A 13,232-nucleotide genomic window follows, 5' to 3' on the forward strand; every position below is an offset into this window, starting at 1 on the left:
GTGGTGCCTCTTTGGTGGAAGTAGTCCCTAGTCCTTGAAGATTTTATCTGCCTCTGATTCTGGTCTAGAGCTCTCAGTTCCCTTATCTACAGTGGGAGAAACAACAACCACAAGATTCCGGCACTCTGTAGAAAGCCAACCCAGTGGCCATGCCTTCCCCAGCCCATGTACAGCTCCTGAAACTGTGAGCCCAAATCAATCTCTCCTTCTTTCAGTGGTTTTCTTGAGGTATTTTGGCATACTTTATGCCAGGAACTAATACATCCCTTTTATTCAGATCAGTTTGGGCTATATATAGTACCCTAGTACGAGGCATATGTCTGTGTCACTGAAGTAAATTCTGGCATGCTAATGGAACTTTTAGAATAGACATTCTGGATTTTTGTGTGTGTGTGTGTGTGTGTGTGTGTGTGTGTGTGTGTGTGTGTGTGTGTGTGTGTGTGTTCTATGGAAAGTCATATATCGGTTTAGAAAACACCCAGCCATACAAAATAGTTTTACCCAAATCAGACACTTGACTAGAAATTCAGAAAGTTTAATGCTGCTTTGAAAAATACTTCTGCACAATAGTATCTCTCTCCTTACAAAAAGAAGAAATAACATCTGATAAGTCAGTGGTTTGTTGAAAGCACAGATATTTTCTGTTTCCTTGTCTTAGATCTTCCAAAATGTCTGCTTTGAGCCTGTTAAGCTCTTCTGCCAGATGCTTCAAGTTATGAAGAGGTATTTGTTCATCTAAAACAAAACACATATTAGCATTATTGCTATAAGTCAGTCTGGACTGCCCCCGCTGCCATCAGTCATCTGACTCCATCAGACAGGCCAGATTCTCCAATAAACAATTAGGAGGCATTTATGATAGTTCGTAGCTAAGAAATCACATATGATCTGGAAGAGCCTCTAAAATAACAGCCACAGGGAGTTAGGGTTAGAATTTGCTCTGAAGTGTAGAAAAAGATAAGTCTGGAAGGGTATGTATTTTAAAGATTTTATTTATTTTTATATTACATACTTGAATGTTTTTCCTGTATGTATGTTTGAGCATCACTGGTATGCCTACTGCTCACAGGCCAGAAGAGGGCATAAGATCCCCTATTACTGGAGTTATAGATGGCTGTGAGCCACCATGTCAGTACTGGGAACTGAACACAAGAATAGCAAGTGCTCTTAACTATTGACCCATCTCTCTAGATTCCTAGAAGAAATTTTTACAGATTTTCATTATGTAGCACAGGCTGGCCTGGAATTTGCTACATAGGCCAAACTGACCCTAAATCCATATAGATGGCATGCTTCTGCCTCTCAAGTGCCAGGATTAAAGGCCTGACACAGTAGGTTATTTCTGAGCCAAGATACCTAATTTACTATCTTTTGCTTTGAAAAAATAAACCGACAACTTGGTTTTTTGAAGCTGATAAATAATGCATTTGAACAGTTGTCCCAGGCAACTTCCTATGATGACAGAAATGTTCTACTAGGCATGGCCATATGGGTAGTGTTCCTGAGCATCTGAAATTAGCTTTATTGAGATATAATACACCATAAATGTATCCACCAACAATGTAATAGCTTAGCTCACACAGTGGCACATGCTTTTAACCCCAGCACTGGAGAGGCAGAGGCAGGTGGGTCTGTGAGTTCAAGCCAGCCTGGTCTACAAGAAGTTCCAAGACAGCCAGAGATACTTAAGATACAGAGATACCTGTCTCAAAAAACAAAACAAATATTTTTTTTTACATTATTCACATATGTGCAATCATCACCATAGTCAATTTTAGAACATTTTCATAACTTAAAATCAAAACCTAGATTCCCCTGTCACCGTTCTCAACCCTACTTCCCTGATCTAACCCACTACTCTCATCCTGCTGACCTGATTTCCCAGTTCTGGATGTTGATGCTCTTTCATTGAGATGTCTGCAAGGTTCCCCTTGTGTCAGTATTCTCGTCTTATAGCTGTTCCAAATAACATCCCATCATATGGGCAACCACATCGTATTTAACTATTTATCAGTGATAGACAGTTGGGTTGTTTGCAACTTTTGACTGTTATGAATAGTTCTGTTATAGACAGCTTTGTATCAACATAATTTTTCTCCATCCTATCACCATGGAGCAGAATAGCTGGGCCACATGGTAACTACATTGGAAGAACCACCTAACTGTTTCCAAAGTACATATATCATTTTATATTTCCACCAGTAGAGGGTTCTGGTTTGTCCACATTAAGAAGTCTTGGACCCCCTCATTCTGGTCATTCTAATGGCTGTGAAGCACTATCTCCCATTATTTTGATTGATATTTTGATATTTTGCTGTGCATTAAATTTTAAACGTGTTTTCATTTGAATACTGGCCATCTCTCTATTTCCCTTGGGGGGTGTCTATTTGGATTATTTATCCATTTTTTATTTGGGTTACCTGTGTTACTGAGTGGTAAAGATTTCTCTAAATATATTTATGTGTCTGTGAGACATTTGCAAGTTTTATACCATCTGTGGGCTGCCACCTCACTTTGGATGGCAAAGTAACTGAATATTTTAGTTTTATTCAAACACACATTCAGAAAGCAGTATCAATCCCTCCAGAAAAGTCTGTTTTCTCAATAGGTGGGAATGGTTAATGATTTGGGCATAAGACAGAACAAGAAACAAATGGCTGAGAAAAAACTAGAATGATTTCTGCTTTGGTGTAATTGTATGTCATTTCTGCTCTGACCCTCTTAGAATTTCTGGATTGTAATTCAGTGATAAGTGGCGATGGGCATTTTTCTAAAATGAGAAAACAAAGCATTCATTAAACATGAGGGTGTGTTTCTTAAGCTTGTTTTCACATGTGCCTGTGTTTATAAACTACATTACACACAGTTTACAACATATGCTTATGGATAAAGAGAATTTGAGAAACATGCTGTGGTTAATACACTGTTTTTCAGTGTCTTCAGCTTTTATGCAGGTGACAGAGGTCGAGGGGCACAGCTCTGTATCAGAATCACCTTCATCCCAGGTTGGCCCTCAAATTTAGCAGCTGTTCAGCTGTGGGAAAGTTACTTGATTCACTGTGAACCTCCATTTCCTATTTACAAAATTACACCCACTGTACATGATTTTTAAAAGTGAGTATAAAACATTTAGCACATCAAAGGAGTTAATGTGCTGTTTTTTTTTTTTAACTAATTTTAAACATAGCAAGGAGTTAAATGTTCAAGATCTAAAGCAACTATTGGAAAAGCTATAGTTAACCATGTATCTGAAATATGATTACTTACTTTTAAGTACTATTTATATTTATAATACAGTGACCTTGTTCAAATCCCATACTAGTCTAACACCTGATCCTGGATTGCCCTTAACCATTAAATCACCTCTTCAGTACCCTAATTACTCTCAAAAAATAAATTTACCACTTTTACTTCAAGGAACTGACATGTATTCATATAATTTCCTTTTTGTCTGTCTCCTTCCTAGAATGTTCTGCTTCCTAATTGATTCCCTGGCATCTAAGAAAAGGTCTAGTGAAAGAAAGAGACCAATCAGTAAGGAGTAAAACATGCAGTTTCAAGGGGTGGTCTAGCTCTGCAGCCAAGCGGCAAACACTAATCTGAAACACCAATATAAACTTGGATAGAATAAATTTTCCTGGTGTGAAGGCAGCAGCAAGAGAGAGTGCCCCTGCAGCTAAACAGCCCAAAATGAAGTCAACGTACCTCTGGCTTCCCTCATCGTCTGAGAGATGGTTCTTCGGAGGGTCTCATCGGCTTTATGAAGGATGTTAGTAGAACAAATTATCCTGTCGGCTTCCTGTGCAATACAGACACTGTTACTGGGAATAATTTATAAAGGAATGACCAAGGTACTGACTCATTTGAAGGGACCAAAAGAAAAGCAGTGGTGGTTTTCTGTCATTTTATCTCCCAGAAGATCCAGAGAGATCAGGTCCTGTTATAAAGTGTGTGCTGGTAAGTGTGCAAGAGCTGGCTTTCTAGGGATGAACACTTCCTCCAGCCTATATGTAGTTGTTACTGTGCTTTGACGGTATAAATACTTCCACCTTGGCCCATTTAAAGTCCTGTTCAAAGGCTCCAGCATGGCTGAACATTTACCATGAGGCTTTGGCCAGCCAGCACAGGCCCCTGGCAGCTCCCTGCCTGGATGTCAGAAGCCAAAAGCTGCCACAGTGCTATTCCGCTAACAGACCTTTAAACCTTTTCTCTTGCTATCATCAGCTCAAAAAGTCTCCCTGTAAGAAAGTTACTCCTTTTCATTTGCAAACCAAGTCTAGCTAGAATACTTACCTTTTGTTCTATATTATCCTCAGCACATTGTATGGGATTCTCCAAAGCAGTAAGCAACAAGTCAGTCACCTCTAGGCTGCGGAGAAAGTGAAACCAAGTATAAAAAAATCTTTCTGTAGGATGTGATTTTTTTTTTTTTTTAAGAAATTTCAATAATGAAACTAGGTTTTATTCTTCCATTTGTAAAATGTTAAGTGAAGCTCAAAACAAATTACAAGCCATCATAAGAGGCTAATTTTCTAAGATATACCAATAAGCAATTTCTTCCCCTGGACTGAAGACTTTTAAAACTCTATTGTAGTCCCTCTGGCTGCTTCTTATTCACTAGGTAAGGATTAACAAATTTCTTCACTACCCAAAAGTTCCTAGAGAATCCAGGTAGAACTCATTCACTCAGTGCATATACACATTAAGCATCTCATATGTAAACACTGTAAAGCTGAGACTGGGAAACTGCCAATCTGGAGTATAACAAGGTGCCCACCACTCCAACCTTAAAAATGGAATGCAGTGAGACAGGAAAGTCATTGAGCAAACGTAATACTGCACATTGGAAAGGGGCCAAATGAAGACAATAAAGTAATGGTTCTGAGAGACTGGGTAGCCAGGTACTGTTACTCATTCCACCTTAGATGGCTAAGCCAAGAGGGGAAACAACATCAGACACCAGACCTGGAAGCAAGCTCTTCGTGCTCACACAGTATAGGAGGCTCATTTGGGAGGATGGTAGTTATTAGAATATGAAAGTCAGGAGCAGATATTAGGCTTTACTTAGAGTAAAGGGATCAGATCTGAAGTTACAAGCTAATGACTGTTCTATGTAACATCTCCACCTTGATCTTTCTTATTGCAGAGAAGTTGAGGCTCTAGAATGTGACTGCACTGGTCACTTATTCTGCCATTTACGCCCTAGGCATGTTACTTGATTTACCTGGGCCTCAGTTCTCCCAGCATAAAATGGAAGTTTTATACAATTTTTACCCTTAAAGGGTTGTAAGGATGGACCATTGTGTCCAGAAACACTGCCAATATGTATATATGCTAAGTAGTTATTATTACATTATAGAAGCTGGGGAAGGTTGCCTTGATCAGATTTACCTCTCAGTTTGCATTATGGGACTCCAGACTTGGCACTACCTCAATTTGGTTGCCCTGTGACTATCTGTATATATACAAGTCATTTGAGCACATTTGTAAGACCTAGGACAACACTGCAGATTACAGTAAGGGCTGGCAGTGACACAGAAACCTGTATTCTATCTACTACCCCAATCTTCCTGGTGTCAATGCAATGAAGATCAACTGACAACATTCTAAAACTACTTCAATCAGCCATTTACTGCCAAGTGATTTATAGGCGCTCCAGAAAGAATAGCACTCCACTGGTGATGTGACTTCTCAGTTTCAGGATTTTATGACAAAACCAGACACCTTATTTGGGCTTGATGGCACACATCTATATATAATCAAACACAGTATTTGGGAAACTAAAAGAGAATCATAAATTTGGGGCCAGCCTGGGTAGGCTACAGACTAAGACCCTGTTTTGGAAAACTGGAAACCTCACCAGTGACTTATTTTATGAACTGTATAGACAATAGCAACTTAAGTGCTAGTTCCATTTTATTGTGGGTATGTATTTATAAATAAAAATAAAATAAAAATTATAAATAAATTTATAAACTATATAGAATCTGTCCTGAGAAATCTTCCTGAAGACTTTGAAAGAATGATTTTTTTTTTAAATAAGCTTAAAACCAGCATGGGACAATATCTCTACAGTAGCAATCGTGGCTGGTAATCATTTCTTGGCAGTAATCAGCAGTTGCCTATTTGGACTTAAGGCCCACTCAACAGAAAGAAAACATGCCTGGTACTGGAAACCTATCCCACTATCTGGGGTTAGTGAGACCATGGATCTTAGAAGAGAACCTACTACTACCACTGTAGTAAACCAGCATCACTTCCCAACAGCCTTCTAAACACGTACACCCACAGGGAAGTACAGCTCTCACCTCTCCTCAAAGACATTTCTCTTTGCAGCCAATTGCAACCATTACAAGTGGCCAAAATGTAGAAAACAAGTGATTATGGGATATCCAGCCCTAGTGGTTACATCTATAACACAATTCCTATACTCAAGGTTCAGAGAACATCGTAGAAGACAGATCATAAGAGCCAGTGGACCAGAAAATGTGCTGTGAGATTGTCTCCTAGCAATGACACAGAAGCCATACCCATGATTATCTCAACAATCTGGCTTCTTAAATAAGATTTGAATTATGACAACACCAATAGACAGTCTAACTTGGGAGAATTCTTATGGGACCCATTCCTAGACAAATGACTACTGAGAGAGAATTAGTCTTCCCTATGGAGGCCCCAAACTAAGTTGTGAGTTCTGAAATCACATATATACAAGCCACGCTCAACAGACTCATCAGGTTGTACTATATACTGTATGTATATAAATGGATTATGTATGTATAAGACAATCAGGGGCCATGGACTTGGAAAGGAATGGAGGGGCAATGGGAGGAGGTAGGAGAAGTCAGGAAATGCTGTGATTATATAAAAAAACATTTAGCTGAAAAATTAAACTAAAGAAATGTGCACAATGTGTCTGGTCTACACTGTTTAACAGCACAGTCTGTAGCCATATGAGGCCATATTAAATGAACTATCAACTCACATGTCACTTGCATTAGATACTTTTAAGTGTTCAACAACATTCATGACTAGCTGCCCCCATACTGGACAGAACAGAGAACATTTCCATCATTCATGAAATTTCTAATAAAAAAATGTACTGCTCCAAAATTCTACAGATATATCACGTATGGTAAGTTTCACATACACATGGGCAGGATAACTGTAGAGAGCTCTAGGACAAATCAGAACCCAATATTAGTTTAATATAACTTAAGACTTCTTAAGGAATATTAGGTTTCATGCAATGACTTTGCACAAGTTACACAGGTGCTTGACCACTGAGCTCACAGAACTGTGTAAAAGCAGTATGAAAACATCCTATTTAGTAGGCAACTTTTAACAAGAATACCAAAAGACAGGGTCTCTCAACAGACTGGCTAGTCATGAGCACCACACCCACTCAGTGCTGGGATTATAGATGTGAGTAGCTATGTCCAACTTTACATATCTGAGCTCCAGGTCCAGTGCAGCAGACCCTTTACCCATTGAGTTATCTTCCCCAGCCCGAGACATTACAGTTTGAACAGTTAAAAGAAGACATTTATTTAAAAAAAAAAAAAAAACTTGGATCCAAATGTTAGCTGTTAAAAGTTTGGTGATCCTGGACAGACTCCTGGTTTAGTTGGCTCCACCACACAATTCCCCAAGCCTGTGGGAGAATGGTCAACCCCAAACAGTTTATGTTTTCCAGGGTACCTACCAGGAAAGCATCGAAATGGCTTAGAGTGGAATACCTGGCTTCCAAAGAACATGCTGAACTCTGAATTACGAGGCTGTTGTGTTCCCAGGCATGTTTATTAGGGTTGGGTTTTTCTATCTTTCTCTCCATGAGTTGGATGGTCTCGTTTGGCAGTGGCTGGGTTCTCTCGCCATTCCTCTTCAAACATGTTTCCAGGGGACAATCTAAAAAGAGCTGGCAAAAGCCTAGTGAATCTGAAAACAGTTTTAAAGTTACCAAATTACCAGTCTGTCTCTCCAGAAATGTGAAATAAATATATACTAGTCCCAGATGATGCAGGAGAAACTCCATTTGCAATACTGAATACCCACTAAAAACTAAATCTATATAAACCTAATCCAATTTAAAAATCTCACTAAAGGCAGCTGTGATTTTGATATATGTGAATCGATGTTTCCACGTGTAAGGAAAAAAAATGTTTTAATTACATTTCCGAGCCAGTTGGTAGACTTCATATCTCATACTTTGGTAATAAAAGTTGTCATCTAACACCAAAAACAAAGGTGTAGAAACAGCAGGTTTTGCTAAGAGGTGGCAAGGCTGGACCTCTAGCACTGCAGAAAAGATCAAATCCTGACTTTTTAAGCAGGTTATAAAATCTTCCCACACAGCCTCAGTCCTGTTGGGTGGGGCAGACATCTGAGCCCCACTGATGACCGCTACGAGGAAGCATTCCAGGTACTTTAACAGTTCTTGTCGGAACATTTTCCACTGGGATGGCTACAAAAAAAAACAACAACAAAGGATTGCAATTTATATCAGGCTTTTTATCTCCAGACAGGGTTTCTCTGTGTAATAGCCCTAGCGGTTCTGAACTCACTTTGTAGACTAGACTGGCCTCGAACTCGCAGAGACTCACCCACCCCTGCCTTATATGTGCTGGGATTAAAGGCATGTGGCACCATGCCCGAATTTTGGCCAGTCATCTTATTTTATTGCCATCTTCTTCCTGTTTAAAATTTCAGGTCACAAAACTGACACACGTGCAGTTCTTTATAGTTCCTTTCTCCCTGGAATATTCCCAAAGTCCCCAGGGCTGCGTGAAGTCAGACACAGTCATGTAGAAGGCTATCCAGCCTTATTCTGTACGCTGTCCATACTCTAGCCAGGCTTGTATCAGTTGGGTACTTCTGTGTGCCTTCATGTCTCTCCCTGCCAGACCACCTGCCTCCAGCACAGAGGCTGACTGACACCTTACAGGTGTTCTATGAATGTAATTTAAATAAATAAATGAATAGATGGATGAATGAATGAATGAATGATTATATGAGAATGAAAACCCTTTACTACATAGGAGACCAAAGGAACCATGATCAACATCCTGCTGGATTAAAACAACCTAAGCTGTGACAATGTTGGTTTGTTCTTGAAATGAAACAGGATACCAGTAGTAAGAGAAGTTTGTTTTAAGGTCCGTTGGTCAAGTAGAAGACCTCAGACCAACTAGTTGGATTGTGAGATTGGGGAAGATGGCAGAAACAGGAGGAAGGAGATAGGGAGCTCAAGAATACAGGTCTTGTGTTTCCACTGATGGTGGAGAGGAGAGTGGTTCTGCAGTCAGGCTAGAGGAGCTACAAAAGCACAGGAGAAGAGCCCTACTCCTGCCCTGTCAGCAAAAACTACACCAGATTAACCCAGAGAAGGAAATGTGTGCCACTTCCTAAGGGTGGAGATTTTCTAATCACACTGACCAAGTAAAACCCGAGGGGGGGGGGCAGGATAAATAACACAGTAATAAAGGTGAAGGGAAAACAATCCTCATCAATAACCTTTATCTTTCTCCAAAGTCATTCGAATACTATCATATAAGTCACTCCCAATAACAATACCGTTTTATTTGTCCTCATGACCAACACAGAAGCAGCATAGTTGGATGAAGAAATATACAAGTTTTCCACATGCCAAATACATCGAGTCTTTGTACATACTTATCTCTGTGTGTACTTTGTATGTACTTAGAAATGTAGTCATCCTATTTGCCTTTTAGTTCATGTAACTTTTCTACACCCAAGCACTAACCATCAAGTGTAACAAGTTAAGATTTCCGAAGACTTTTGCTTTAGAGTAAGTATGCAACTGGACACTGGACTTTCTTGCCATGTGGATGGCTTCCTTGTACGTCTATCATGGTAAGCCTCACTGTCGTGTAAATGAAGGGATTAAGAAGTATGCAGTTGGCACAATTCAAGGTTAGTACTCCATCTAGCTGTCAACCAAGAAAGCACCATTTTTTCTAAAACTGGTGGCAGACCAGGCCTTATTTGGTAAAACTTTCCTGGAGAGGCCTAGCAATTGTTATTTATCTTGTATCTTGTATTCTTTATTCTCATGGGGAATTCCAAAATGGTACAGAGCTCCAGTCCTACAAAATCGGTTTTAACCTTTTTTTTTTTCTTTTTAAGATTCCCTTTGTCTAGACCCTATACCCTACGGAGAAACTAGCAAAGGGATTATTATCAGGAGGTATTTGCCTAGGACGTCCACCTTGTACACTAAAACCTTTACTCTGCCTTAGGGCTCTTGTACAGGAGAGGTCAGGGTGATCCTTGAGCCCTGGAGTTTGAGACTAACCCAGGCAACACTGCTAGGCCGTATCTTAAAGTTCCACTGCATAGAATATGTAATATATGAACGTACCAAACTTGGCATAAACACCTCTACGAAGCAATGACCCTGACCTCAGCACCACATTATTCTGAATCACAGTTCTACAAAGCGGACCTAACCAGGTTCCCTGACTTCCGGCTCCTATCAGGCTCCCCCTCCCACGCAGGCACTGCTTGGTCAGGATCCAGAACGGCTCGCCATCTACCGCCCACAACCCCACAGCCTGCAACCGAACCGGAACATGTCCGCCTCCACCCGATGCTGACCCGAGGCTGTGAGCCAGCGCCGTCCGGGAGCGAAAGAGGCAGCACTTCGTCGTAGGAGAGAACGCCCATGGCCCATCCCCGCTCCCGCCGCAGCCGGAGGGCCAGCGCGCGAGCGAAAGTCGACTTTCCGGCCGCTGGCAAGCCGCAGAGGACGCACAGTCCCAGCTTCGGCCGCCCGCCGCAGCGAGCGGCCCCATAACCCGCCGCGGTTCCCATGCCCTTGCTGCAGTCTCCAGAAACCTTTGCGCCCAGTGCGCACGCGCAGTGCCCCACCATGCCGCGCCCTCTGGCGACATTGCGGAGGAACAAGGGAGGATGCGAGTGCGGAGATGATGCCTTGGTCCAGGCTGCTATTCAGGTGGCCTTCTGGACCTTGTGAATGACTAGTGTCAGCTGCCCCTGACACTAGTACCCTAGGCCAGATGTCCCAGATGTCCTTGGCGCTTTTCATACTTTCTGGACACTCCTTAAGGGCCACAGAGTTGGCTTTACTCCAGATATAATCATCTCTGCCCCACCTTCAAGCCATTAGGGTGTCCTCTGTACAAAAGAGAGACTAGAAATTACTCAAGAAAGGCTTTGAAGGGTAAAGTGCGGGAAATCAAACAGCAGGAGGTGAAGCGAGGGCAGCATATTTCTCTTTCTGGGCTTGAAGGGTGCAAGGGTTGAATATTCCTTACTGAGTCCTGGTGCTGCCAAGCGGCAGCTAGTGCAAAAAAATAAGGACAGAAAAGGCACACCCTTATCCCCAATGCATACTGGCAGAAAACTCAAATTTAAAGAAAAAAAAAGGTATTAGGGAGCTGGCAATTGCGGTATAGCCCCAGCAGTTGGAAGGAGCCGAACACAGAAGCACAGCAGCACACAGAAGGAGCAAGAGTTCGAGGCAAGCCTATGCTACAAGAGACCGTCTCAAACTCCTTACCCTTCCTAAAAATCAATCCAACAAACTAATAGACCTCAATGAACTACCAAACAAAAAGGTGTGCATGTGTGTATTGTACGGAAAAATAAGCTTAGATTCTTTGAATACCTTTATGGTACTTCTTATTCATAAGAGATGTTTTCAAACTGTGGTCAACACTCAAGAACAAAATCAGTGTGTGCTGAAGTGAGCTACAACTGATATAAGCAGGGTGGGACGCACCTCTGGAGGTTCAGTTAGCAGAGTCATGGTAAATTCAAGGCCAGCTTGGTCTACAAAGAGAATACCAGACCAATCAGAGCTACTGTGTGAGACCTTTTCTCAAAAGACCAAACCAAAACAACAAAAATTAACAAGCAAAACCCAAATGATAATGACAATCGGATGCTAGGTCTGTTTTAATGTATGATTACAAAGTGCACACACATTCTCTATCTCTCTTCTAGTTGAAGAGGAAAAGCACTTTCACATTTTTGCCATTGGCCCAATACAAGATAATATCCTAAACCATTTGTTTTTATCCTTCTTCCTTCTCCATACCCACACAAGTTTTTTTGTTTACTCAGGCAACAAAATCATGGCTATTTGGGGATAGGATATATATATATATATGTTTCTCATTACCAACAAAAAGCAGTTTAAGCATTTGTTTTGTCTTGATGTTCAAGGGTACGGTGAGATATGGCAGGAAAATCTTGTCTGCTGAAACATAATGTAGATTGCCACATTGTATCCACTGGAAGGAGAGAAAGATGAATCCTGGTGTTCCAATTGCTGGCTGCTCTTAACTCAGTCCAGGATCCCAATCCATAGGTTGCCCACATTTGGAGTCTTCCCACCTTAGTCACCCCAATTTAGAAAGTTTCTCACATAAACAAGCAAAAAAGAAACTTACTCAGACATGCCCAGAAGCACATTTTGTCAGTGATACTAGATCATGCTAGGTTGGCAACATTAACAATCACAGCCATCTTTCACTCCTTGGCTCCACAGTTTCCAACACTGCAAATGAAACCACTGCCCCCAGATAAGCTCTAAAGTTTGTAATGTGTCTCAGTCTGGATAAAGCCAGTGGGTGTCCAGGATGACAGCACAGAACAAATGCATTAACATTAACATGGGTATTCCTCCGGAGCAGGAAGCATCTTGACCCCACACTCATCCCACTCTTGGATCTGCATTCCTGAAATTCTTCAAATTTTATGAAGTCAAGAAGCATTATGCTATCTGTAAGCTTTAGGAACATAACTTTATGTTAACTTGCCAAGGGTCAGCCACCCATTGTGCTATATAGCTCTAGGTAAACCAGTCACTGGGGAGGAAGAAACCTCAGTTAAGAAAACACCTCCATAAAATCTGGCTGTAGACAGGTGTATAGGGCATCTTCCTAATTAGTGGTGGATGGGGGAAGGCCCAGGTTATTGTGGGTGGTTCAATCCCTTGGTGGGTGACCTTGGTTCTATAAGAAAGCAGCACCCCACTCCTTCGCCTTTGTACCAAAGCCCACCCTCCCGAACTGAAGAAGTTTATGGACAAGAAGTTATCACTGAAGTTAAAAGGTGACGTGTACAAGGAATACTTGTGATTGATGAGTGTGGGGAGATGGCAGCAAGCGGGCAACAGAGCAACATTGGATGGTGGTCATCGAGGAAACAGCATCATCAAGTTAGAAGCCTTGGAAAGAGTCTAA

The 13,232-nt window shown here is 41.3% G+C and overlaps 1 protein-coding gene and 1 pseudogene across 2 annotated transcripts; one reads left to right on the plus strand and one right to left on the minus strand.

The window, feature by feature from the left end:
- Nucleotides 1-519: 519 nt before the first annotated feature.
- PSTK (phosphoseryl-tRNA kinase) lies at nt 520-10,833 on the minus strand (the record flags this gene model as incomplete). Its single annotated transcript, XM_080913308.1, has 6 exons — nt 520-735; nt 3,706-3,799; nt 4,294-4,369; nt 7,740-7,938; nt 8,173-8,464; nt 10,618-10,833. 6 exons carry the CDS (start codon nt 10,831-10,833, stop codon nt 536-538), a joined length of 1,077 nt encoding a protein of 358 aa, XP_080769434.1. The 3' UTR covers nt 520-535.
- Nucleotides 10,834-12,626: 1,793 nt separating this feature from the next.
- LOC308417642 (small nuclear ribonucleoprotein G-like) lies at nt 12,627-13,232 on the plus strand (annotated as a pseudogene). Its single transcript has 2 exons — nt 12,627-12,663; nt 13,045-13,232. The product of its transcript is annotated as a small nuclear ribonucleoprotein G-like (transcript).

This window comes from Micromys minutus (assembly GCF_963924665.1).
Source record: "Micromys minutus genome assembly, chromosome: 2".
Taxonomy (NCBI): domain Eukaryota; kingdom Metazoa; phylum Chordata; class Mammalia; order Rodentia; family Muridae; genus Micromys; species Micromys minutus.